Source organism: Aquarana catesbeiana, linkage group LG07 (assembly GCF_042186555.1).
Source record: "Aquarana catesbeiana isolate 2022-GZ linkage group LG07, ASM4218655v1, whole genome shotgun sequence".
NCBI lineage: Eukaryota > Metazoa > Chordata > Amphibia > Anura > Ranidae > Aquarana > Aquarana catesbeiana.
The window spans coordinates 328652830-328680521 of record NC_133330.1 but is presented as its reverse complement, the minus strand read 5'-3'; the positions used below and the strand labels follow the sequence as shown (position 1 = coordinate 328680521).

Here is a 27692-nt window from a genome sequence, read left to right as displayed (position 1 = left end):
TTGGGAGGTGGCAGGGCTTAGCTGGTTTCAACAAACTGTTGGTTTCATGATTTTACGTTAATAAAAGGGTTTCTTTGCCTATTTATTACTAACTTTTAACTTCTAATTTTTAAAGTAGAACTGGTTAGGCTACAAACATTTTTAGATCTTGATAAAACACACAACCCCCCCCCCCCCTCCCCCCTCCAAAAAAAAAACTTTAAACAAGCCCTCACTGGCCCCTTTCTAGTTGCAGAAGCTGTGGAGCAATTTGTTCTCAATTTTCACAAGAGAAAACAGTGAAGCCCGTCAAGCCCTGCCTGTGCCCTCTGTTCTCTCCCCTCTTCCTGTGCTTACATTGGAAATTAGAAGGCTGGCAGGCTGCCGAGTCACTGCTGGGAGGGGGGAGACAAGCTACAGAGAGATAGGTGAAGGTAAAACTGAGAAGCTTTCCATTGTGGCTGCAGCTATGAAGGTCAATGAAGGCTTGTTAAGGCTGCTTAATGGGTAAAGCATGTCAGGCCTTAGTTGGTTTCAATGAGTACTTAACCCCCTTAGGGGTAGGCACCAGCAGGTACCTTGTGTTTGGTGAGCGAATTCATTTTGGTGTGACTTGGGTTCATGGTTAGTAAACTGGAAGTTGTGTCTAGGCATGCCTGCAGAGTGTTAAAAGCCTATTAAGATTCCAGGGTACTACCAAAAGACTAGCTACTCACAGAGAAACCTGTGTGCATGATCTGTATCTGTCTAGAGCAGTGGTTCTCAACCTGGGGGTCGGGACCCTCTCGGGGGTCGAATGATGATTTGCCAGGGGTCACCGAATCCTGGGCTGTTCCTGAAGCCCACGCCGCTCTACCAGCCTTTTCTCGGCCGCCCAGCTGGGCTGTTCCTGGAACCCACGGTCGCCCACTCAGCCTCTTTGCAGCCGCCCATTCTGTTCACGGCATGGCTGGGGGGCAGAGACTAGAGGTCAGCTGACTGGTGAGGAATGTGAAGTGGGAGGGGTTGAAGGAGACCCTATCTCCTGATTTTGGCATAGGTGTCACTGCTGCGAGAAACCACAAAGTCGGAGACACAGTGAAGCCAGGGACACACCGTGAGTAACACTACCTGTGATTATAGTGGCCATTAAAAGTCCCCACTACAGTTCTCAGATCAGCAGATGACCTTGATCAAGAGCACCTAAGTTGGCTGATCAGAACTCCCCCCAGCATTGCCACTCATCCCATTCCCCCACCAAGGAGTAATAGAAGGAATAAAAATAGAGATTACATAGAAGGGGGAGGAAAAGAGGGGGAGGAACAAAGAAAAAGGGAGAGAAAAAAATAAGAGAAAGAACAAGAAAGACGGCTAGAGAGAGGGATGGGGAAAAAAACAAGAAATGAGGATAGACAGAGATAAAAGGGAAAGAAAGGAGAACAAAGAGAGAGTGGTACATAAAGTGTACCATAAGGGGTTTTAATACCATATGAGTGGAAGGGACTCAGGGAGCGCTAAATGTCCGTGTGTTTAGGGGCGCAAATTACTTGTCGTGCCTTGGGTGCCGACAACCCACGCTACAAAAATTATTTTACTGTTAAAATTTCCCAAGTTGTGGGGACCCCTATCAAGGGGTCACGGCACTAGAAAGGTTGAGAACCACTGGTCTAGAGGATTCTTTCAAGTTGTCTAAGTTTTTTTTGCTGAGCAATCTAAACCCAAGTTGCTTGACCAATGAAGCTTTGTTTTACAGGCTCAAGTGAGGTCTTTCCTGATGACTTGGAGACAAAGACGGTGGCCAATGGAGATGCATGCGGTACAGTGGAGGATTTCCGAAAGGACTTTATATCCAGGATATGGCTCTCGTACAGAGAGGAGTTCCCCCAGTTGGAGGGGTCAACCTGGACGACAGACTGTGGTTGGGGCTGCACTTTGCGGACTGGACAAATGCTTCTGGCTCAGGGACTATTAGTTCATTTTATTGGACGAGGTAAGTGTGATGAGATCTCTTCTGTTTTATGCGGGTTTCTATAAATCATGTTCTTTATAATGTTTATAAATGGCAATGTCTAGGTTAAGCATACAAAAAAGATGTAGCATAGTCAAAATTAGCAGTTCTTACCCAGGCTTCCTCTAGATGTTGGTAGGGGTTCGTTGAGCTGTGGCTGATCGTCCTCCTATTTGATGGTGCTTGCATAGTTCCAGGGCCAACACCACTTGGCAGAGCCATCGGCATGACACCAATGAGCTTTTTAGCTGTCTGTAAGGGTGGTATTCTGACCACTGCAAGGAGGGGGCTCCCCCCCCCCACTGACCGCCCATGTAAGGTGCATTTTTCCCATTGACCACCAGGGCTTTTTTTTTCAGTGGGAATGCATTTAATGGCAAGGGTCTTGAGGTGTGCTAGAGGATCTATCGTTGTGGGGAGTCGTCAATTGTTGCGCGGAGGGATCTACTGTTGAGGGAGGGGGTCTATTGCTGGCTGCTGGAGGGTCTGTCGATGTTGGCTGCTAGGAGATCTATTATTGCTGGTGAGGGATAATTAATGCTAGGGTGTATCTATTGTTGCTTGGGTGCTATTTTGTTGTGGGGAATCTATTGTTGCTGGGGGGAACTTTTGTTGAAAGGGGGGTGTATTGTTGCTGGCTGCAGGTGATATATTTTACAGCTTAATATTAACTAATTCCTTAAATTACTTGGCACCACAAAATGATACTTGGTTCTGTATTCTCTAAAAGGGGTATTACTGGGAGGTGGCTAGGTGAAGAAATCAAGGGACCGTGCTTGGAGGTGGGTATGGGGCAGAGACAACCAGGGGTGATTTGAAAGGGAAAGTTCCTGCACCTATTCTCTGAGGGAGAAAAAAGCCCTGCTGACCACCAATGAAAATTAGGGGGTCCTGTGGGACACAGTTTGAGAGGCTTCTCTAAATTGCCATCCACCAACGTTTTCTGTAATCTAAAGGGATCTTGATTAAGTATACCCAAAGCCTACCTTTTTATGATTATGGATATTGGTGTAGGGTTGAAACCTCTGTTCAATTCTTATTTTTTTTGGGTGAGACTTGCAGTTTGTCCTGGTTATACTGTTATGAGACTAAAAGTAATGGAAAATCCAAAATTTTGAGTTGTCGTTGAAACAATAGAGGGAAAATCTTTGCTGGGAGGCTTGCTCTCCAAGTATCTCCATGACCACCAAGTAGGTGTCTCTCAAAGATTTGCTTTCACTTGTGTGCAGGATATGAAGGAAAACTTCTCCAATTGGATACAGATGGCAAAAATGGGTCTCAACTACTCCCCACTGTACCCAAAATGGGTGGGAGAAACGTTTTGGTTTGACATACTTTTTACTGATTATTTGTGGGTAATGGACAATTGGAGTGTTTTGTAGTAATTAGGACGTGTACCATTGTTAAATTGAGTCGCGTTTAATGCAAATATGGGTTTCCCAAGTGGACCTTTACAGTAAAATGCAAGAAGTTCTTATTAGATCCGGGCCCCTAACCCAAAGAAAAAAATGGTGCTAAAGGTACTTGGAAAAATGTACCTGGGGGGGAAAAAAAATTTGATTATGTACTTGCCATATACCTGTCTTCTGACCACAGTGCCTAGGCAAAAGTGAGATCACTCCCTTTATGGTGGAATGCAGGGATGTCCAGGTCTCCCAAGACTGGGCCCTACTTTCATTGGACTGGAGCTTCCTTTTGCGAGATTTGGGGTGCCCATCGTTGTCCTAAAATCTTGCTGAAAGGATCTCCACATCACTCTGCAACGCAGAAGGAAGGGTGAGGTAAGTATATACTTATGGGTTAACTATTTCTAGTACAACCGGACAGCGATTGTGGAAAAGTGGACCCGACACTACTAGGCGTATTTTACTGCAAGTTCTCCTGTAAAGTGTGGGACATGCACAACCAGCAAAATAAAATGGCCTTTGCAATATTCAATATATTAAGATTGCCATTTGCATATGTCATATTAATGTTCTCACCTTTTCCCTATTTAAGGATTCACCATGCTCTCTTCCACAGTGCTCATAATTGAAGCGCAAATTAACTTGTTTAAATCCGCTACATGCATTCCACACGTGTGTCTTTGTGTATTTTTCATTTTTTTTATTTTGGGCCTTTTTTTTTTTTTGGTTGTACTTTTTTCTTTAGATTTATCACATGTAATGTGTTTGTTTTTGTTTTTTTTCTCACCCACCCCCGCCCCTACGAAAGATTGGTTATGGCCCAGTGCCCTAGACATTTACAGCTCGGAGGCCGACTTCTGGTCTGTCAACAGCGCAAGAAAGCTTGCTCCAATCGAGGCATCATATGTTGACCATATGAACTATGGGACCACCTCTAGCAAACCATTACACATCAAAGACTATGATGAGAATAACCAAGCTGAGTTCTACCATAGGAAGATAGTCTCTTGGTTTGTGGACCACCCCTCAGCTGACTTTGGTATACATCGGCTGATCAAGCTTGGCAAGAGCTCTGGCAAAGCTGCCGGTGATTGGTATGGACCAGCCATTGTGTCTCACCTCTTGAGGTAAGATGTCAGTCTTGCCCGAATGTGACTGCGCTAATGAGATCTTGGGGATGTAAATCGACAGCCTGGTGAATTGTCACCCCATTCTTGTACCTCTTTGGGAGTCCAGGGACCTCTCTGCATCAGAGCTTTCGGGACCGTAAGGACTAGTTTACACTTTTGACTTCAACACACATTAAAGTGTCTACTGCTTCAACATGCTTTTATGCTTTTTTTTTTTTTTTTTTTTTTTTAATGCTTTTTTTGATGCTTTGGTGGTGCTTCGATGATGCTTTGGTGATGCTTTTTTTTTAATTTACTTTTTTGAGGCTTTAATGAAGCTTGGTGTGTGTGTGTGTGTGTGTGTGTGTGTGTGTGTGTATATTTCATACCTGCAATACCTCCAAAACAAAGTGAAGTTAAAGCTGAGTTTAAAGCCTCTCAAAAGCTGCAGGTGCTTCAAGCGAGCCTTGTCCTAGACTTCTATGAAATCACTGAAGCATCAAAAACGCCTCCAAAAAAGCGTGTTGAAACGGTAGGCACTTTAATGTGTGTTTTAAGTCGAAGCAAGTGTAAATGAGCCCTAGTAATAAGGGTTTCTTTGCTGGTTTTAACTTTGAGTTTCTTATTTATAAAGTAGGGCATAGTATGTGGGGGGTGTGGTTTAATAGTAATTACAACTATATATATATATATATATATATATATATATATATATATATATATATATATATATATATATATATATATATATATATAATATAATGTGTGTGTGTGTGTGTGTGTGTATATAGTCATGGCCAAAATTGTTGGCACCCCAGAAATTTTTCCAGAAAATCAAGTATTTCTCACAGAAAAGTATTGCAGTAACACCTGTTTTGCTATACACATGTTTATTCCCTTTGTGTGTATTGGAACAAAACAAAAAAAAAGGGAGGAAAAAAAGCAAATTGGACATAATGTCACACACATTCCAAAAACGGGCTGGTCAAAATTCTTGGCACCCTTAACTTAATATTTGGTTGCACACCCTTTGGAAAAAATAACTAACTGAATTCAGTCGCTTCCTATAACCATCAATAAGCTTCTTACACCTCACCCGGAATTTTGCACCACTCTTCCTTTGCAAACTGCTCCAGGTCTCTATTATTGGAAGGGCGCCTTTTCCCAACAGCAATTTTAAGATCTCTCCACAGGTGTTTAATGGGATTTAGATCTGGACTCATTGCTGGCCACTTTAGAACTCTCCAGCGCTTTGTTGCCATCCATTTCTGGGTGCTTTTTCAGGTATGTTTGGGGTCATTTCCTGCTGGAAGAACCAAGATCTCTGACGCAAACCCAGCTTTCTGACACTGGGCTCTACAGTGCGACCCAAAATCCTTTGGTAATCCTCAGATTTCATGATGCCTTGCACACATTCAAGGCACCCAGTGCCAGAGGCAGCAAAACAACCCCAAAACATCATTGAACCTCCACCATATTTCACTGTAGGTACTGTGTTCTTTTCTTTGTAGGCCTCATTCCGTTTTTGGTAAACAGAATGATGCGCTTTACCAAAAAGCTCTATCTTGGTCTCATCTGTCCACAAGATGTTTTCCCAGAAGGATTTTGGCTTACTCAAGTACATTTTGGTAAACTGTAGTCTTGCTTTTTTTATGTCTGTGTCAGCAGTGGGGTCCTCCTGGGTCTCCTGCCATAGTGTTTCATTTAAATGTTGACGGATAGTTCTCCCTGAGCCTGCAGGACAGCTTGAATTTCTTTGGAACTTGTTTGGGGCTGCTTATCCACCATCCGGACTATCCTGCGTTGCAACCTTTCGTCAGTTTTTCTCTTCCGTCCACGCCCAGAGATTAGCTACAGTGCCCAGGGGTTGCAAACGTCTTGATAATGTTGCGCACTGTGGACAAAGGCAAATCTAGATCTCTGGAGATGGACTTGTAACCTTGAGATTGTTGATATTTTTTCCACAATTGTGGTTCTCAAGTCCTCAGACAGTTCTCTTCTCCTCTTTCTGTTGTCCATGCTTAGATGTGGCACACACACACATAATGCAAAGACTAAGTGAACTTCTCTCCTTTTTATCTGCTTTCGGGTGTGATTTTTATATTGCCCACACCTGTTACTTGCCCCAGGTGCGTTTAAAAGGAGCCTCACATGCTTGAAACAATCTTATTTATCCACGATTTTGAAAGGGTGCCAAGAATTTTGACCAGCCCATTTTTGGATGTGTGTGTCTATTATATAGATATAGATATAGAGAGAGATATTATATAGCTTTTTTCTTTTTCTTTCTTTCTTTCTTTCTTTTCCTTCTTTCTTTCTTTCTTTTTTTCTTTTCTTTCTTTTTTTCTTTTTCTTTCTTTCTTTCTTTTTTTTTTTTTCTTTCTTTCTCTTTTTCTTTCTTTCCTTCTTTCTTTTTCTTTCTTTTTTTTCTTTTTCTTTCTTTTTTTCTTTTTCTTCTTTTTTTCTTTTTCTTTCTTTTTTTCTTTTTCTTTCTTTTTTTCTTTTTCTTTCTTTCTTTTTTCTTCTTTCTTCTTTCTTCTTCCTTCTTTCTTTCTTTCCTTCTTTCCTTCTTCCTTCTTTCTTTCTTTCTTTCTTTCTTTCTTTCTTTCTTTCTTTCTTTCTTTCTTTCTTTCTTTCTTTCTTTCTTTCTTTCTTTCTCTCTTTCTTTCTTTCTTTCTCTCTTTCTCTCTTTCTCTCTCTTCTTTCTTTTTTTTCTTTCTTTCTTTTTTTCTTTCTTTCTTTCTTTCTTCTTTCTTTCTTTCTTTCTTTCTTCTTTTTCTTTCTTTCTTTCTTTCTTTCTTTCTTTCTTTCTTTCTTTCTTTCTTTCTTTTCTTTCTTTCTTTCTTTCTTTCTTCTTCTTTCTTTCTCAAAGTATTGTGACTTCTGCCTGCATACCAGTCTTATGCTGGCGATACAATATACGAAAAATCGGCCGAAATTCAGTCATTTAGACTGTTCGTTCCTTTTCTGACCAGTTATTGGGCACAAATCAATAATCAGTTGGGAAGTTTTTAAGCCAAAAAAGGACAAGTTTGGAAATTTTCTGCCGAACGATATATTATACAACACAAGGTTATTGTGTTTGCAAACCAAACTGTTTGCACTAGGTATAGGTGAAAACGAACAAAAAATGTATTCATTTATGTCCACTGAACGATTTATCGGTCATTCTCACAGCCGAATGTTTATTTTTCGAAAATGGATAGAACAATTTTTTTGTAAGTGTATGGCCAGTCTTAGTCCATAGGGTTCAATATTGAGTCGGCCCACCCTTTGCAGCTATAAAAGCTTCAACTCTTCTGGAAGGCCGTCCACAAGGTTTAGGAGTGTGTCTATGGGAATGTTTGACCAATCTTCCAGAAACAGCATTTGTGAGGTCAGGCACTGATGTTGGACGAGAAGGCTTGGCTCACAGTCTCCGCTCTAATTCATCCAAAGGTGTTCTATCGGGTTGAGGTCAGGATTATGGTGTGGGGTTGTTTTTCAGAGGTTGGGCTTGGCCCCTTATGCCCCATACACACGTTCCGATTATCGGACAACAAAAGTCGCTTTCGGACAGATCGTTTGATAATCTGATTGTTCGTATGCAGCTTTCGACAGCCGATCACGACAGTCCGTCTAACCAAATCCGAAGGGACAAACAAGAAAACTTTGGTCGGACGACAGCCCATCCTACGACAATCGTGTAATTAGTACAGTATGCGTCCGCTAAAAGTCGATCGACAAACACCACGCATGCTCGGAAACACGAAAATAAACCAGAAAGACACAGGGGTCACACGTATTTGACATCATTTAAAATGCGTAGCTACGCACAGCAGAGATTTTTCCAGAATCGTATGAGAAAAATCTTACACACATTTTGCACTGTTGTATTCGATCGTAGTTTTATGCAACAAAATGCGAACGATTTGTCATACGATAATCGGAACATGTGTACGAGGCATTAGTGCCACAGGAGAGAAGGTCACAGGATTGAGCTGATGTCATCCTTATGGCACTGCTCCTTCATTGTCCAATCACAGGCGGGGGTGGTTTGAGACCAGGATAAATGGCTTAACAGCAATGTCTTCTGCAGTGAAGTCTGAGTGTGGGACCTGGCTGTTCTGTTCAGCAGGGAGGTGTGGATCACAAAATATACTGTACAAAGTTATCTTTTGTTTGTTTTTGTTTTTTTAACCCCTAGAAAAAGCAATTGAGGAGTCTGTAGACCCGGAGCTGCGAGGGATCACCATTTATGTTGCTCAGGACTGTACAAGTAAGTGATTCCCACAAAAAATGGTTATCTGTTTGAATGGAAACTATAGTACTTCTGTATTTAAGTTGAACTTAATTTTAAGTTTAAACCATGTGTTGAGTCAATACATGAACCTTTCTTTACATTTTATCCCTTTAAGCATGCTGCAAGTTTAGGAAAGTAACTATTGGGGGGGAGGCCGCGCCGGCACCTTGGCCCTTAGGGAGGCAGCGCCAGCCCAGCCCCATGGGAGTGGGGGGGGAGGCCGCGCCGGAACCTTGGCCTGCGGGGGGGGAGGCCGTTCCGGCACCTTGGCCCATGGGGGGGGGGGGGGTGGAGGCCGCGCCGGCACCTTGGCCCATGGGGGGGGGGAGTCCGCGCCAGCACCTTGGCCCGTGGGGGGGGGTGGAGGGCGCGCCGGCACCTTGGCCCATGGGGGGGAGGCCGCGTCGGCACCTTGGCACGTGGGGGGGGGGGGAGGCCGTTCCAGCACCTTGGCCCGTGGGGGGGGGGGGGGGGAGGCCGCGCCAGCACCTTGGCCCGTGGGGGGGGGGTGGAGGCCGCGCCGGCACCTTGGCCCATGGGGGGGGGAGGCCGCGTCGGCACCTTGGCACGTGGGGGGGGGGGGGAGGCCGTGCCGGCACCTTGGCCCACGGGAGTGGGGGGGAGGCTGCCCGTGGGGGGGGGGGGGGGAGCCACACGGCACCTTGGCCCATGGGGTGAGGGAGCGCCAGCCCAGCCCCTTTAGCCCCTTCCTCATCTGCAGGACATCGTTGGCTCACACGAGATCTGGCAGAATCAAGTTATTTTGCACTTATCTAAATGTGTATAACAACTTTAAATTGGCTAAATACATTCCAAGTGCATCAAAACAAGGTGTGTAATCTTGTTTTGTTTTTCTTTAGAAGGCAGCTACTGTAGAAAAGCCTATCCCCTGCCAGCATGCTGCAGAGAAGGGCCCATGCTATCTTCAGTGGTCTGGCATGCCCCCTCCCTGCAAATCAGCAAAGGCAAAGCTTTGCTGATTGGAGAGCTATACAGTAGGTCTGGCTAGAGAACGTGTTCGAGCTCCGCAGACAGACCACTTCTTCCATGAAGGTAGCATGGGCCCAACGCGTCCTCTTGCCAGACCTATAGCATGCAATCGGCAAAGCTCATGCTGTTGCTGATTTGCAGGGAGGGGCATGTCGGACCTCTGACATTGGATTTGCAATAGACCTATATGTGATTAGGGTGGTAAAATTCATCCCCCCCCCCAGTTTTTGGACGTCTCATTAGATGACTGTAATATGCAGACCTAGTCGGTAACCCCCAGCCTTACACTTTTTTTTTTTTGTGTGTGTTTTTAAAGCCTTAAAGCAGGGTTCCACCCAAAAGTAGAACTTCCGCTTATCTGATCCCCCCCCCCCCCCCCTCAGCACCTTTCAGGGGGGGAGGAGGGAGCAGGTACCAGGCCGCGGCGAAGTAAGTCAGCAGCCGCCGGGCCAATGAGAGAGCGCAGCGCGCTTCGTGCATGCGCAGTAGGGACCCGGCCGTGAAGCCGAAAGGTTACACTGCCGGGTTCCCTTACAAGCAATGGCAATGGTGGCAGCACCTGACCACATCAGCTGCGGTGCCGTCATCACTGGACTCCAGGACAGGTAAGTGTCCCTAATGTGAAGTCAGCAGCTGCAGTATGTGTAGCTGCTGACTTTAATTTTTTTAAAAGGGCGGCCGGAACTCCTCTTTAAGGTTTTTCACCTTAATGTATTCTGTGCACTAAGGTGAAAAACCTTCTGTCCTACAGGTTCCCCCCAGACCCCCCTTTTTCTGATCCAGCGATGTGCATGAGCACAGCGGCTCCAGCTGCTGTCTCTCTCCTCATTGGACAGATTGATAGCAGCGGGAGCCATTGGCTCCCACTGCTGCCATTCAAAAGCTGTGATGTGGAGGATGGGGCCAAGTTCTTAATTCAGCTGTCCATATCTTGTCTGAACAACATCCATCATTAATCCCCTCTCTTCCTAATCTGTACTGTCACTGCCCGCCTTTTACAGCTTTGGGTTTCTCTACCATCCAGCATTATATAGAACACATCCCTGGCATCTGTTTTTAGATGTGCATGCTCCTTTCTGCTGATCATTGGGTGGGGCAGACTTTTGCTGTGCAATCTGCTGATCAGTTGCTTGATTTGTAATCGAGCAATTTGATCAGCAGATTGCACAGCTACAGTCTGCAGTACCCAGCAGGGATGAGCATGCATGTCAAAACAAATAGACGTGTGCAATTCGTTTAGTTCCGAATTCGTTTTTTAACGAATTTTGATGAATTCGGTAATTTCAAATTTCCGAGTTTTCAAATTTCCGAAATTTTATTGGAAAAATTGGAAATTTTATTGGAAAATTCGGAAGTTGGAAAATTCAAAAACTCAAAATAATAACTAACTAATAATAAATATTAAATTATAGGTATTGGAATTTCCTTTCAAATTTGGCTGTTGGTGAACGTAACGAGTACGAATTTTATCTGAATTTACGAAATTATCTGAAATAACGGATGCCGTATCTAAATGAATGGAATGTAATGATCTAATAACAATAAAAAAAACGTTTTATTATAATTTATTATTAATTTGTTCCATGCCATTTGTTTAGATGCGGCATTCGTTATTTCAGATAATTCGTAACTTCACATAAATTTATGTTCGTTACGTTCACCAACAGCCAAATTTGAAAGGAAATTCCAATACCTATAATTTAATATTTATTAGTTATTTCAAATTTTACTGATAATTTTTTTTTTTTTCAGATTTTTGGATTTTTGAATTCCGGAAATTTGAAAATTTCAAAATGTGAAATTGCAAATTTTCAAAATTTGAAAATTCAAATTCCCGAAAAATTTAAAAAAAAAATTGTTTGCGTCTCATTTTTTTTTTTTTTTTTTTTTTTTTCGGAAAAAAGAATTTTTGAATCTTAAATTTGAAATTTCACATTTTTAAATTTTCGAAAAAAGAAAAAAAAAATTAAACGAAAACGAACAAATTTTTTTGTCAGCGCACATGTCTAAAAACAAATACTGGGCATACATTCCTGCATATAAAGCTTTTAAAAGATTGGAGGCAAGGTGCTGTCCCCCCAGATTAATGACCAGCAGACAAGCAGACAGACCCGGTGATCTCCTCGCTGGTTCTCAGGAAGTATTCCTGTTTTGTTGAAAAATTTTAGCGTGCCTGATGATTGGGGGGGGGGGGGAGGGGATAAGAGAAAGTATTTGCATAAATTAAACTTCAGCTTTTGACGTGACTTTTTCAGGTGGTAGATTACAGAGATATGTAAGAGTAAATCTTCTCATGCAATATTTGCCTGTTTCATGTGAACAGTTTACAGCGGAGACGTCTACGACCAACAGAACAACTCGGACTGTGAGAGATCCATCCTGATTCTGGTTCCGGTGAGGCTGGGCGGAGAGAGGACCAACATGGAATATTTTGAGTTTGTGAAGGTGGGAGATGCAGCAACAATGGTTTTTCTTGCCTCCCGTTTAGCAGTGACTTTCCTTGTATTCAATGTAAACCGTACACTGAAGTGCTCCACAGAGACCCCTTTTTTGGAAAATTCCGTTTTCTCCCCTTTTCATCCTTATATCAGTGCTGCTGATTTACTGAAGCCTCTTTGCGGCTAATTCATGACTATGTACTCCAGTGATTGGCTCTATGGCATTTCCCACAACGGGTTTCCATAATGAGAGGTCCGTGGCTGTGTAATGTGTGCTTCTAGGCTTCATTGGGATACTTAGTCAGGGCTGGAACAAGGGGTGGGCACGAGGGGGCAGCTTCCCTGGTCACAATGGGTTGCTTCCGGTGATGGGGCGTCCTATGCCAGTTTACTTCTGTTACAAGGCTGATAGGAGTAATGACCGCAACATCACTGCTAACCCTAAGGGAAGGGGCGGGTGGTGTTGGGCATCTTTGCCCTGGGCGCTGGATGACCTTGTCTCGGCGCTGCTTAAACACTTGCTGACTGTTTTTACTTTACATATACGGCTCTTCTGTGCCAGATCGCGTACCTAGTATGTGATTCTGCACTTCGGGTCAGGGGCGTGCATGCGCTCTGTCAACGACCGTTCTCCCACTGTGATTATACAGAGTAGGAGCCGATCTGCAGGTACAGCGGACTCCATGTCTGTCAGTACCTGACTGTCTTTGGGCAGAGAGCCAGAACGACGTTCTGTCAGTAGGGAGGGCATTGATCTGTGTTCCTGCAAAAGTAGTAACACCGGATCTTTGCCTTCCTATAATAAAAGCACCTCCCCCACAGTGAGAAAGCACATGTTAGGAACACATTTAACCCCTTTGATTGCCCCTGATGTTAACCCCCTTCCCTGCCAGTGTCGGTACAGTGACCGTGCGTATTTTTGATCATTATTGGTGTTACTGGTTCAAAGTGACAAAAGCCTCATTGTTTGTTTTGCCCGCTGCTATAAGTCACCGGTCGCCGCATGAAATAAAAATATGAATGCTTCCCCTGATACCTTGAGAGTCAGCAGTGATCGGCACGTGGGGGAGTTACAAGCTTCTCCCCCAGCGGCTTTCAGCTGCTTTAGTGAAATCTATATAGCGGTGATCAGTGCTTGTAACTCCCCCACACGCGATCCCTGCTGACTGTCACCGCATCCTCGCTGTCCCTCTCCGTTCCGCTGTCCCTCTCCGTTCCGCTGTCCCTCTCCGTTCCGCTGTCCCCCTCCGTTCCGCTGTCCCTCTCCGTTCCGCTGTCCCCCTCCGTTCCGCTGTCCCCCTCCGTTCCGCTGTCCCCCTCCGCTCCGCTGCCCCCCTCCGCTCCGCTGTCCCCCTCCGTTCCGCTGTCCCCCTCCGTTCCGCTGTCCCCCTCCGTTCCGCTGCCCCCCTCCGTTCCGCTGCCCCCCTCCGTTCCGCTGCCCCCCTCCGTTCCGCTGCCCCCCTCCGTTCCGCTGCCCCCCTCCGTTCCGCTGCCCCCCTCCGTTCCGCTGCCCCCCTCCGTTCCGCTGCCCCCCTCCGTTCCGCTGCCCCCCTCCGTTCCGCTGCCCCCCTCCGTTCCGCTGCCCCCCTCCGTTCCGCTGCCCCCCTCCGCTCCGCTGCCCCCCTCCGCTCCGCTGTCTCTTTCCATGTCCTCCTCCTTCCTTTGTGTATGGATAGAGTCAGCTGACTCTGTCTATTCATAATATGTAAAAAAACCCAAAAAGGGTTAACGCTGCGCTAGAAACCCAATAATTGATTGGTAGCTATAAGGGATTAACCTTTACAAACTAAAAACACATCAAATAAAAAAACAAGGTTTTAACCCAAATTACCAAAGCAGCCAGCATAAAAGAGTCAGACACATCCTCTAGATAATAGTATAAATATTATACAGCGCTAAGGACAACCAATAAATGAAAATACCAAAATTATTAAAAATTATTAAAACATAATATCATAATTAATACCGTGAAAAATTACCATAAAAATTATGACCACTGTAGGATATGTGTATAATGAAATACTAAAATTAATAGTGTCAAAAGAACCAAAAAGAGCACATAAAAAGTCCCATCACAAATAGTGCGATTAAAAAAATTCCATATATAAAGTTCATAAACGTAAAAAAGAAGAAAAACGAATCCAAAATCCGTGATAAAGGAAATCCAATCTCCCAAAAAGTGAATACACCCAAGTGGATATGAGGCTCCTTACCGACTCAAAAGACCAACAAAGGTCTATCCAGGCATATGGGAGATTACAGGTTTCCCAATAACCTATACCAGCATCTGGGTCTGTGGCTGAGGCTGTATGGCTCCGGAAATAAAAGCAAGAAAGGCTCCCATAGTGTAATCGTTCCAATTTGCTAGGGAAAAGGCATCTGAATATGCTGGTATAGGTTATTGGGAAACCTGTAATCTCCCATATGCCGAAGGGACGTATGGGTACGCCCTTTTGCGCACCCGTGCCATTCTGCCGTACATTGGCGTGCGGCAGTCGGGAAGCGGTTAAAGCCCATACAAGGCATGCTAAAGTGGCCACTCAAGCAGTACTATTTTTGAATGCCTTAACCACTGCCCGGCCAATAGCAGATTGACGGCTGGGCGGTGGTTCAGTTATCCTGACTGGGCGTCGTATGACGTCCAGCAGCATCGCGGCGATCGGTGGAGCAGTGTGTCAGTCTGACACACCGCTACACCAATCTTGGTAAAGAGCCTCCGGCGGAGGCTCTTTACTACGTGATCAGCTATGTCCAATCACGGCTGATCACGATGTCAATAGGAAAAGCTGTTGATCGGCTTTTCCTCACTCATGTCTGACATATATCAATAAAAAAAAGTATTGAAAAAATTATGTACAGTGGATAAAGTCTGCTGCAGAAAGGTGCTTGACATTTTCCGAACCGACTTTGGGGCCCCATATCTAGGAACCCCAGCTGGATATGTTGTAGTGCTAGTTCCACTGGGTTTGCCAAATTTGGGGTTCCTAGCACCAAGTGGCCCGAGATACGGGGCCCCAAAGTCAGTCAACTGTGTCCATCTGCAGCAATGTCATTTCGGGATCCTTTGGGTCCAGAGACCCCAAATTTTGGCTGCAGCTAGGGGGCATCTAGGAACCCTTAACTACCGAGTTTGAAGTTCGGGGGACCTATGGCTGCAAATGGGCAGTGAGGCTGCAAATGGGCATTGTTGACCCTCTTTTCCACTTACAGTAGCTGCGCATTTCTCACCCTCGTCTTATACTCGGGTCACTAAGTTTTCCCAGTTTTTTTGTGGTAAAATTAGGTGCCTCGGCTTATATTTGGCTCGAGTATATAAGGTAAATATTTATATAGTGTTTGTGAAATATTAATATCATATTTTTTTATTTTATTATAATCTTTTTATATTGATCACATAATTTTTTTTTTTTATTTTTTTTTTTAATATCCAGGGTATTCTAAGCCTTGAATACTGCATAGGAATAATTGGTGGGCGGCCAAAACAGTCCTATTACTTTGTAGGATTTCAAGGTGGGTGCATTTGTATTTCTGTTGAATATATGTAATTCTATCCCTCTACCCCCCACGCCTTTAAAAAAAAAAAAAAAAAAAACTCTTGCACATTCATAAATGACCATTCCCATACGGAATCATTACCATAGCGCTGAGTGTCCTCTATTAATTCCTCAGCACCTACTTATGGTCCACTCATTTGTCATTGGGCCGCCATTGTAATTGGTTTTTCCCCACAAAGCTCCCGTTTTTTAATTCCTCTCTCTGCATAAACAAGGCATATTTTAAACGGCGACTAATGAAAGTTTAAGAGCCTTCCTCTGCTTCCCTTTGGCAGATTTTTTATTTACATATTTACACTCGTGCCGTTTAAGCCGGGCAAGTTGACGTTAGGATGACAAGCAATATGTCCTGCTTGTCGGAGCCTCTCCGCCGCTCCATTTTTCACCGCGATATAATTGTGTGTTTGTGAAAGTAATTTCATCACCAAAAATTAAGTGACAGACTCATCGCCGCACAGAAAAAACCTGCTTATACAAGCATATTTGATGAGGCGAGAGTTAATCTGTCCCACGTATTAAAAAAGAAAAAAAAAAAAAATTTGTCAGCCGCCGGCGTGGCGTTGGCAAAGGGGGCATTGTCTGCCGGCTTTTCTTCTCTGTATAGAAAATTGAATTGCGAGGCGGCCGATAATGGAGTGTATTTTGAATTACTTGTCTTTTGTTTTGTCCTTGCAGATGACAGTTTGATATACATGGATCCTCATTACTGCCAATCTTTTGTAGATGTCAGCAAAAAGGATTTCCCTCTCGAGGTGAGGCCGCCGCGGCGGTGGGTTGGCACTGATTGTTCAGACTCTTTTGATTTACACGCTAATTATGAGCTGAAATTATGCAATGTTCTTTATGCATCTTGGTAAGAATCTCCATTTTATAGAGAATGTTGGAAGGAAAAAAAAAATGGCCGTTTGCCGCCGGGGCCGAAATTGGGCTTGGTGCGGCCATGTTGGACCAAGAGCTTTTGGCTCCCAAGATGTTGGGTTTTGGGGGGTAATAGGGAAATTTATACAATTTTGGGTATTTATTTTAGTGCTACGGTGAGGTTAAAGTAGAACTAAAGGCAAAACATTTGTTTTTTTTTTGTTTTTTTTTTATCTGTTCCATTAGGGAGATTACCCTTCACTTCCTGTCCCATAGCCAAAACAGGAAGTGAGGAAATCTCTCCACAGTGAGGAAATCCTTGGTTATCACCACAACTAGTGTCCCCATTAGAAGACTTTCCCTATATTCCTGTTCTGGTGACAACCCAAAATTTGGGGTGTGCATGTAGATAGACCGGCCACTATATTGGGTACCTCCGGGTACTCCGGTTTCCTCCCACACTCTAAAGACATTCTGGTAAGTTAATTGGCTCTCGTCTAAATTGGCCCTAGTCAAGCGCATCAGGACCCTTTCGGGGTAAGACAGCGCTATATCAAGATACCACTCAACTCAATCTTTGGTTATCACCAGAACTAGTGTCCCCATTAGAAGACTTTCCCTATATTCCTGTTCTGGTGACAACCCAAAATTTGGGGTGTGTATGTAGATAGACCGGCCACTATATTGGGTACACTTTGCTTGTACCAGGTTGGACCCCCTTTTTGCCTTCAGAACTGCCTTCATTCTTCATGGCATAGATTCAGCAGTGTTGGAAATATTCCTCAGAAATTTTTCTCCATAGTGACTTGTGAGGATCACGCAAATCTGCAGTTGCTGCAGATTTGTCGGCTGCACATCCATGATGGGAATCTCCCATTCTACCACATCACAAAGGTGCTCTATTGGATGAGATCTGGTGAGTGTGGTGCTCTATGGGATGAGATCTGGTGAGTGTGGAGGCCATTGGAGTACAGTGACCTCATTGTCCAGTGGTGAGATGATTGGAGCTTTGTGACATGGTGCATTATCCTGCTGGAAGGAGCCATCAGAAGATGGGGACACTGTAGTCATAAAGGGATGGACATGGTCAGCAACAATACTCAGGTAGGCCGTGGTGATTAAACAATGCTCAGTTGGTACTAAGGGGCCCAAAGTGTGCCAAGAAAATATCCCCCACACCATTACCTCACCAGCCTGAACCATTGATACAAGGCAGGATGGATCCATGTTTTCATGTGGTTTACACCAAATTCTTACACCCCACCATCTGAATGTCGCAGCTGAAATCCAGACTCATCAGACCAGACAATGTTTTTCCAATCTTCTATTGTCCAATTTTGGTGATCCTGTGTGAATTGTAGCCTCAGTTTCCTGTTCTTAGCTGACAGGACTGCCACCCGGTGTGGTCTTCTGCTTCAAGGTTGGTTGTGTTGTGCATTCAGAGATGGTATTCTGCATACCTTGGGTGTAACGAGTGGTTATTTGAGTTACTGTTGTCTTTCTATCATCTGGAACCAGTGTGCCCATTCTGCTCTGACCTCTGACCTCAACAAGGCATTTTCCTCCACACAACTGCCACTCGCTGGATATTTTCTCTTTTTCCCACCATTCTCTGTAAACGCGAGAGATGGTTGTGCGTGAAAAGCCCAGTAGATTTTCTAAGCCATGCCCCTGATGCATTTCACCCCGCCTACCAGGGCTTAATCATAGACCTCTATAATTTTAAGTCCCAGTGGATGGGGAAATATGCAGCAACATTGGCCTTATAGTAGTTAATGCAGCTACATTGGCCTAAAAAAAAAAAATTGATTTAGGCTCCATTGACACAGGCACTGGCACCCGTACTGTGTGAATGAGACCTTAAGCCTGGTACACACTGGAAGATGTTTTTCTTTTTTTTTTTTTTTTTATTCACTATTCATTCAACTTAGCGGGCTGAACAAAGAGACGTAGATCGCCGTACTAACACGAGTGATGTTAGTGTGGGGATCTCCCTCGCTGTGCCTTTGTGTTAAAGGGGGACTTGTGGTTCTTCATTAGACCGACTTCTGTAGAACAGACCGCTGTACCAAAAGTTGACCGACTCCTGCTTAAACAAGCGATTTTAAGCCCCTGAATACAAGGCTTTTTGCGCCTGTATCTGCCCCAAGCTGCCTGCATGCAGTCTATGGAAGTGAATGCAAATGCAACAGTTGCGTGCACACAGCCACATGTCAAAATTTGGCAGGCGTGCTGGAGCGAATCCTGAGTGTCCCGAACACAGGGGTGGTGGGCTGTGGCCTCGCTCCTTCCAAATATCAACAAGCGGCTGTCAGCTGCTGCATTTGCTTCCATGGGCTGCCTGCATGAAGCTCGGGGTGGATGCAGGCACAAGTTCAAAGGTGTCATTCACGCAGTACCAGTGCTATTGGCCATGTGAATGAGGACTTTAAATTTCAGATGAATTGGCTATTGCTATGCTAGCTGGCGGTTTTCTCCTGCAGAATAAATGGACATGATGCAGATTGATCCCTTAAAACTTTTTTTTTTTTTTTCTTTTTTTTCCTTTTTTCTTTTTTATGTAGTGGTCCACGAATGTTAACCCTTCCTGTCTGCCCTTACGCCCCTTTTAAACAGTTCTGAAAATCCCTGAGGGTGGGAAGCATTGGTTATCATGTGACCATTGTCACAGTGATCACATGCTTGGAAGCCAACAGCTTGGTTTTTGTGATGGGAGTGTGCTCTCGGCACATAAACATCGGCCACCCAGCAACACAGTGAAATGTGTAGGTATTTAAAGGCCACCCTTTTTCCACTGCACCTGTTAGGTGGTCATAAAGGGGTTAATAAAGCCCCTTTTAAATCTTGGCCCCTTCTCCTCCCATAATCTTGGCACCTTTCAATCTTGGCATCTTTCCCTCCCAGCCACTTGGCCCATTCTCCTCCCAGCCACTTGGCCCCTTTCTATCTTGGCCCCTTCTCACCCTATCCCCTTAAAATCATGGTCTCTTCTCCTCCACCCATCCTTCTCGACCCCTTTTAAATCTTGGCTTCTCCTCCCAGCCACTTGGCCCCTTCACACCCTATCCCCTTAAAATCATGGTCTCTTCTCCTCCACCCATCCTCCTTGGCCCTTGGCCCCTTCTCCTCCCCGCCATCCTTTTTGGCCCTTTTAAATCTTGGCCCCTTTTCCTTTCCCGCCATCCTTTTTGGCCCCTTTTCCTTTCCCGCCATCCTTTTTGGCCCCTTTTCCTTTCCCGCCGTCCTTTTTGGCCCCTTTATAAAAGAAGTGTGGACTTTTTTTTTTTTTTTCCCCCGTAGAATAATACTTCCCTAGGTGGATGCTACATCTCTTCCCGCCAGCTCTAACACTGACAACCAAGTGATCATACTCCGTTCGCTTGATTCTCAGGGCTCCCTAAGCAGAGAGCTGGCGACTGTCAGTGCACTAAGCTGTGCAGGGGGCAGGAGCGGCCAGCTCAGGCTCTCGGCGGCTTGTGGAGAGGCTGAACCGGGTGCCGGCCCAGGCATGTGGGCGGATCCTGGTGTTCTACGATCTTGCCTGGACTGGCTCTGTGACATCAGCCAACAGCGAGCTTCAGTCTGCTGAAAACTGGTCACTGGCATGCAAACTAACTGCACTCCTGTGATCCACAGGTGGAGTACAGCTAAACAAGCTTTGGCTGTACTTCTCCTTTAAATCTTGGCCCCTTATCCTCCCATCCTTTGGTGCCTTTAAATCTGGGCCCCCTTTAAATCTGGGCCCCCTTTAAATCTGGGCCCCCTTTAAATCTGGGCCCCCTTTAAATCTGGGCCCCCTTTAAATCTGGGCCCCCTTTAAATCTGGGCCCCCTTTAAATCTGGGCCCCCTTTAAATCTGGGCCCCCTTTAAATCTGGGCCCCCTTTAAATCTTTTCCCCCTTTAAATCTTTTCCCCCTTTAATTTTATACATCCGAGCTGGTACTTTCCATAAACCTTGGCGCTCCGATTCTAGACTCATCAAAACGATCCCTGACATTGACGGATTGAACCCAGCGGAGTCGTGTACGTTTCACTACAGCTCTGAGTCTACGCACTTAGATTTGCAAATCTAATTAGGTAAAATCACACACATTATCCCATTTAAACATTGCTTTCCAGACGATATTATGCCGGGTAAGGAGTTTAAATGAAATTATTTTCTTTAATCTGCGGGAGGGTGTGGCGGAGTCGAGGCATTTTGTCTCAGACAACACTTTGAAATATGACTTGCGCGAGAATGTCTAAAACAGACGCCAAATGCGAGCATTAGGCAAAATAAACCATTTCCAGGATTTACCGAGGGGAGGGCTGTCGGCTTTTTCCAACAGCGGAAAGTAAAGGATTGAACAGTGTCTAAACCCAAGAATTTTACTTTTTTTAAATATTGCAACTTACCAGTCTTTGGTTTTAGGTTCATCCCATACAAACACGGGTGTATGGGAAACCGGCAACCTCCAACTTGTTGGTGAGGAGTTGTGTGGAAGGGCCTAGAGATGTACAAACCTGCCCTTCTCACCAATGAAGGGATGAAGGTTCGATCTGTAGGGCTCCTAATGTTCGATAATCACTTTTCAATTGGGCCAGGTTCACACCCATGCCTAGCATTAAAAAGTGTGTATTTCTAGGACCCCAAATACACATTGGGGACCTCTATGCCCATGAGCCAATATTGTATTGTATTATAACTGTATTGTCTCCCTTTTATATTGTAAAGCGCTGCGTAAACTGTTGGCGCTATATAAATCCTGAATAATAATAATAATATATGTGTGTGTGTGTGTATATGTGTGTGTGTGTGTGTGTGTGTGTATATGTGTGTGTGTGTGTGTGTGTGTGTGTGTGTATATATATATATATATATATATATATATATATATATATATATATATATATATATATATATATATATATATATATATATATATATATATATATATATATATATATATATATATATATATATATATATATTTACACACACGTTCTGCTTTAATGCAATCCTTTTAAAATCTCGGCCGATTACATCTTCACATTGCTGTAAGTTGAGTGTGTGATCCTCAAATCTTTCTTTGGTTGTAGTTTTGATGTTCCATCTTTGTGTTTTTGTTTGTTTTTTTTTTTTCTTGCAGTCTTTCCACTGCCCCTCGCCGAAGAAAATGCCGTTTAAAAAAATGGATCCGAGTTGCACAATTGGATTTTTTTGCAAAAACACTCAGGACTTCAAGAAGGTTGAGGAGGAGCTCACAAAGGTACAGGAAGTGATGTGTCTGCAGACAGGAAGTGAAGGAAAGTGTCTCCCCGGTGGGACACAGACTGTAAAAATATATAAAATGACAGGAGTATTAAATCTGTCCTCCGGCCTTCTCTTCAGCCTTGCACGGTTTTACCGGCTCCTCTCCTGAAATGGTTTACTCTGATTTCACTGCACACTGCGAGCTTCTCACAATGTACATTAGAAGTTCTGCAGCAAGTCAGAAAGAGCCCCACCTCATTACCTGGCTGGAGAACGTCTACAATCTGGCGCTTTCCCTCCCCAGACTGACTGTTTCTGTCCTGCCCCTTTCATTCATTGGATTGCAGTTCTTTCATGTAGGCTCAGCATCCCATGTGGATGTTCCCTAGGGTGGTCTGCATACAAGAATGCCCACTCCTCCAGACACGCCTCTAGCCATCAAGGCATTCTGTTATTTGTATAACTCCTCCCAGGGGCCGGCCCACTGCTTGCATTAGGGCTGAGGGCTTGTCATGAGCTATGAAGCGAAGTACAGCCCCTTGCAGGCCTTGTCCACCAGCCATCTGCTTGCATTGTACAGAGAAGCACAGAGACCCAGTGAGATCACTGGGCCTAAAATAAGGTATGTAATCAGTTGGTACGGTGCCAAGGCGCCTCTCCTGTGCAGAATCGCGTACCTGTATGTGATTGCACTTCCGGGTCTTGTGCGCCTCCAGCGACCCGTTTCTGCTGTAAATGGACACAGCGGGTCCAGCGGACCCAATGTCCGCCGCTACCTGCCGATCGTCCCCCAAGAGAAGCAGAACCTATGTAAACAAGGCAGATTGCTGTTCTGTAACAAGGGAAGGCAGTGATCTTGTGTTTCTGCTAAGCAGGAACACAGATCTCTGCCTTCCCACAGTTGGCAAGCAATCCCTAGGGAACAAAGTTAACCCTTTGATCTTCCCTGCCAGTGTCAGTACAGTGACGGCGCATATTTTTAGCACTGATCACTGTATTGGTGTCACTGGTCCCCAAAAAAGTCTCACCTATTTGTCCGCCGCATTGTCGCAGTCCCACTATAAGTCGCTGATGGCCCCCATTATTAGTAAAAAAATAAAATTCCGTAAATCTATCCCATAGTTTGTAGACTCTATAACTTTTTTGCGCAAACCAAACAATATACGCTTATTTTTTTTTTTTTTTTTTTTTTTTTTACCAAAAATATGTAGCAGAATACATATTGGCCTAAATTGATTAAGAAATTAGATTTTTTTTTTTTTTTTTGATAGTTTTATACCAAAGTAAAAAATATGATTTTAATTTCAAAATTGTCGGTTTTTTTTGTTTATAGTGCAAAAAATAAAAACCGCAGAGGTGATCAAATACCACCAAAAGAAAGCTCTATGTGTGGGGAAAAAAAAGGAATTACATTTTATTTGGGTACAGCAGCGCACAACTGCGCAGTTAAAGTAACGCAGTAAAACAGTCAACAGAACCGCGCTATAAATCATATAGTGAATAAATACCCCATCAACCTATTACCTTGATTATAATGTTATAAATAAAACAACATATTATAATTTGAACCCAGATATCAACACAACTTGATCGTGATCAATATTATAAATATTAAATATTATGACTATAGACAAATAAATCAGTGAAAAAAATGATAAAAGATGATGAGAAAAAATGATGAGAAAAAAAAGAAGGAATAAGTCCGTGGCCAATAGTGACTTCAAATAAAGATAGTCCTTATTGCAAATAATTTCACCAATAGTGACTACAGGCTTGATGAACAAAAAACACCTCGTGAGAAGGATCCACCACCTATAAGGATGTATGCTTACCAAAGGCAAGCTTTCATAAGGCTTATGTATGAAATCCACTCAGCGGGGACACCACCAATGATACTAGCATAGAGGGAGGATCGCCCGGAACTCTCCAACATACAAGCCAAAAACCCAGCATGAGGAACCCAGGGAAATAAAAGACACATCCTCCATAGTGTGAATCAGTATAAACAATTTAATGAATAAAGAATAAAAGTAGCACACTCACATTAAAATCTCGAGTAACAGCATGTGTTGTATATCAGCCGGCCGGCCTGCATGCACCCGTTCACAATGGGGTAGAAACGATGACGTCAGCGCGTCTGCCTTCCGACGTACGTTTCGTCCTATTGGACGTTGTCAAAGTAACGCAGTGCCTTATCACAAAAAAATGGCCTGGTCATGTAGGGGGTAAACTTACCAGAGCTGAAGTGGTTAAAGAAAGTTACTCAGCGATGGATTAAATCATATGTCACTATTCCCTAATCTAAACCCCAAACAAAGTTTTGGATAGATACACGTTTAAAGGGGTTGTAAAGGTTTGCGTTTTTTTCACCTTAATGCATCCTATGCATTAAGGTGAAAAAACATCCGACAATACCGCCCCCAGCCCCCCTGTTTTACTTACCTGATCCCTAAACCTGCTGCGCTCACCCCTAATGTCCTCTTCGCCGCTCAGCCTGGCTGATGATTGGCTAGAGAGGATGGATTGAAAGCAGCGCAGCCATTGGCTCGTGCTCCTGTCAATCACATCCAACGACGCGGCACGCCAGGGGCGGGGCCGAGTGATACAGTGAGCAGCTATAGCCGCCGGCAACACCTAAACACCATGCGAAAGAGCTCGCATGAAGGTGGTTCTTGCGGGGAGGAGCTGAGACAGCAGCTGAGGGACCCCAGAAGACCAGGTTCGGGGCCACAAATGAGCTGCACAGTGGAGGGAAGTATAACATGTTTGTTATTTAAAAGAAAAAAAAAAAATTCCTTTAATTTCCTTTACAATCCCTTTAAGGTGTCTATGAAGAAGCAGTGGAGTTTAAACGGCCTCCTAGGGATTTAGAAGTCCTTTATTTTATTTTTTTTACATATCCTGTACTTCTTCTTGTGTTCAAAAACTGCCCCTCTGTATACTCATTATTTTACATTCTTGTATTCTATTTTTTTTTTTTTTTTTTTTTTTTACAAACTGTAAAAAAAGTGGAATAAAAAGTTCAAAGCGACTTTACACAAATCATACCCAAAAAAAGCTCAGATACATTTTCCGGTAAATAAAATAAAAAAAAAAAAAAAAAAAAAAAAAAAAAAAAAACTCTTAAATACTGAGCAAAAAACAGCCAAAAAAAAAAATCAATAGAAAAAAAAAATGGAGCGAGAGAGAGGGGGAGCGAGCTAGAGAGAGGTGTGTGTATATATATGTATATATATATATATATATATATATATATATATATATATGATTTTGCTTGGTTGAGAAGTGGACTAAAATATGGCTGCTATGGGTTACTGCCATGTATAGTCGGTTTCATTTTTAAACTTGGACTTTTACTTCCAGTAGGTGGCGCCATTGAATTGGTGAATTCTTACCCACTGTACAATGTGTGTACACTGTAGAGTAAATACCCCACCCCCTTATCAATACAATGGAAGATATTTCCGTTTCCATGCCCTAATCTTGTATTATTATAGTAAACAATGATGTGGATGGAAGTGTTTGGACAAATTCCAGAATAATATCAGGATTACAGTTCTGGTAATGAAAGTAGAGAAAAAATATAGTTAATGCTATAGCAGTCTAAAGCAGAATTTCTTGCATTTACCTTATTTATTGTGGGTTGTTGATATGACGTATATAATACGCTGACCTGGAGTTCTCCTTTTTAAACTTCCTCTGAAGTATTAGAAAATTGGTAATCTGGTTTGGTTCCGTGATCTGGACTGGCCTTATGCAGATGGGTGACAGGAGCCGATGTTTACATTATATTTATTGGGGGCAATTTGATGAAAATGTGCTGGTCATGTTGACTTTTTTTTATGGGGGGGGGGGGCGGGGGGCTGCACATTATTCTGTAGTTTAAAATGTGATTTTATTTTTTTTGACCTGGGGTGCACATTTATATTCTAGAATTGTTAGCCACCGCTGACCCAAAAAAAGAAGCTCACAGCTCCGCGGCCTCCTGGCGTTAAATAACAGCTTTTTTACGGGTTGGCTGCGGCGATCATTGTGATTGTCTTTACTTCAGGGAGATTGTCTGTTTATATTTTTTACACTTTTTGGTAAATGAGTAGGGGTACAGTGTACCCCATACTTGTTCACATCGGGGGCAGAATCTGGGGACCCTCTTGTTAAAGGGGGGCTTCCAGATTTCAATAAGCCCTCTCCCCCTGCTGGCAGACCCCCACAACCACCAGCCAAGGTTGTGGGGCAGAGGCCCTTGTCCTCATCAACATGGAGACGGGGTGCTCTGGCACCCCCTATGTTGAGGGCACGTGGCCTGGTATGGTTCGAAGGGCTCGCTCGTCTGTCTGCACCCCCTTCCATGGCTTGCCTGTCTGCATGCTCCGATAAGGGTCTGGTATACTTGCTTACATGTGCTGTGGGTAGGTCTGGCCCGTGCTCTCTGTGGGTAGGCCTGGTCCCCCTGGCCCGTTTTTTTGTTTTTTTTGTTTTGTTTTTTTGGAACACCTCTATTCCTCCACACTATAGTTTGGAACTTCAAGGCTGGGTCAATTTCGGAGTTTACCTTACACGACCATTGGCCCATTTTGGTGCCCGTATGCATGGGAACCTCTGCCAACCCAGCACAGTGTCTTAGGACCCATTTAAATATCTGCATTTTGGTAATGTGCATTGTTGTGCCCTTCAATTTGAATGCATTAAGGCAAGGGCAGGCAACCTCAGCACTCAAAACTACAAATCCCATCACGCCTCCCACCACGAGTCATACCTGTGGCTATTGGTATTGCCAATGTGTCATGGTATCTGTAGTTTTACCACAATTGGGAGTGCCAGGGTTGCCTATCCTTGCCCTAAAGCAACGCACAGGTGTTTTGGCCAATTTATTACTTTCAATGTGCTCCTAATGCAATGAACATAAACACTGCGAAAATGTAAATGGGGCCCTTGGTGTTTTTGTTTAACTTTTCTAGCACACAGTACTTAGGACATGTCTCTCCTTTTTTCCTTCTTTCAGGTTCTAAATTCTTCCAGCAAACAGAACTATCCATTATTTACCTTTGTCAATGGACACGCTCAAGACTTTGATTTCGCTTGCTCGCCGCTGTTCGAGCAGTCTGACCTTTTCATGGAGGAGGACAAGACGAGATTAAATAGCTACAGTGCAGAGGAGTTTGTCTTGCTGTAAAAGTTTTCCTCGTTCCTGGCGGTCCTCTATAGTCTATCCAACTGCAAATCCTACAACACTAGACTGTTATTATTCATTGTTTTTTGTTTTTACAATCTGTTTTTTAAATTAAAATTTTAATGTTTTTAGACCTCTTTAAAAAAAAAAAAAATCACTATTTTAAGAAAGAAGATCTTTGGAAGGTGGTTACACCAGAGTATGTGCTTTTGGAAGGCTCATGTGAACTTTGAGTTTTTTTGTATCTAAAATAGTGAAAGTTAAAGCTTCATCATTGTACATTTTTGACAATTTGTGATAGTTGAAATTCTGGTTTGGTGGCTACAGAAGAATAAATCACAAGGTGGATTTAGAGGTTTATGATTTCTATGTATTCTAAATTCGATTTGAAAACTCATATTCTTCTTCTGGGGATGAGTTGCTGCCCTATTTTTGGAGGGCAACGCAACAAAGGGAATAGTAGTCAGTCCCATTCAGCTGGACTTGTTCTGTAATGTTGAAGACACTTCTTGGCTCATCCAAGCCTCTTCAGTTGAGTGTCGGGAACATTCCCGCACCAGTTTCACGGTATACACCCCAATACAGCATTTCTGTGAATGTTTGCATCAAATCCAGGTCATGGTGTATCTGGTAGTAGTCGGTCACATTCAACTGGACTTTTTCTGTAATGTTGAAGACATTCCAT

At 43.7% G+C, this 27692-nt stretch overlaps 1 protein-coding gene across 2 annotated transcripts in view; it reads left to right on the top strand.

The window, feature by feature from the left end:
* Nucleotides 1-27359, top strand: part of ATG4C (autophagy related 4C cysteine peptidase) — a 48022-nt gene extending 20663 nt beyond the window's left edge. For both annotated transcript variants that reach the window (XM_073593819.1, XM_073593821.1), the window contains exons 4-11: nt 1712-1948; nt 4181-4499; nt 8669-8739; nt 12077-12198; nt 15623-15701; nt 16421-16497; nt 21734-21853; nt 26840-27359. In XM_073593819.1, the coding sequence (XP_073449920.1) occupies nt 1712-1948; nt 4181-4499; nt 8669-8739; nt 12077-12198; nt 15623-15701; nt 16421-16497; nt 21734-21853; nt 26840-27010 (1196 nt within the window). In that variant the 3' untranslated portion in view covers nt 27011-27359. The remainder of the gene's footprint in view (nt 1-1711; nt 1949-4180; nt 4500-8668; nt 8740-12076; nt 12199-15622; nt 15702-16420; nt 16498-21733; nt 21854-26839) is intronic.
* The last annotated feature ends 333 nt before the right edge of the window (nt 27360-27692 follow it).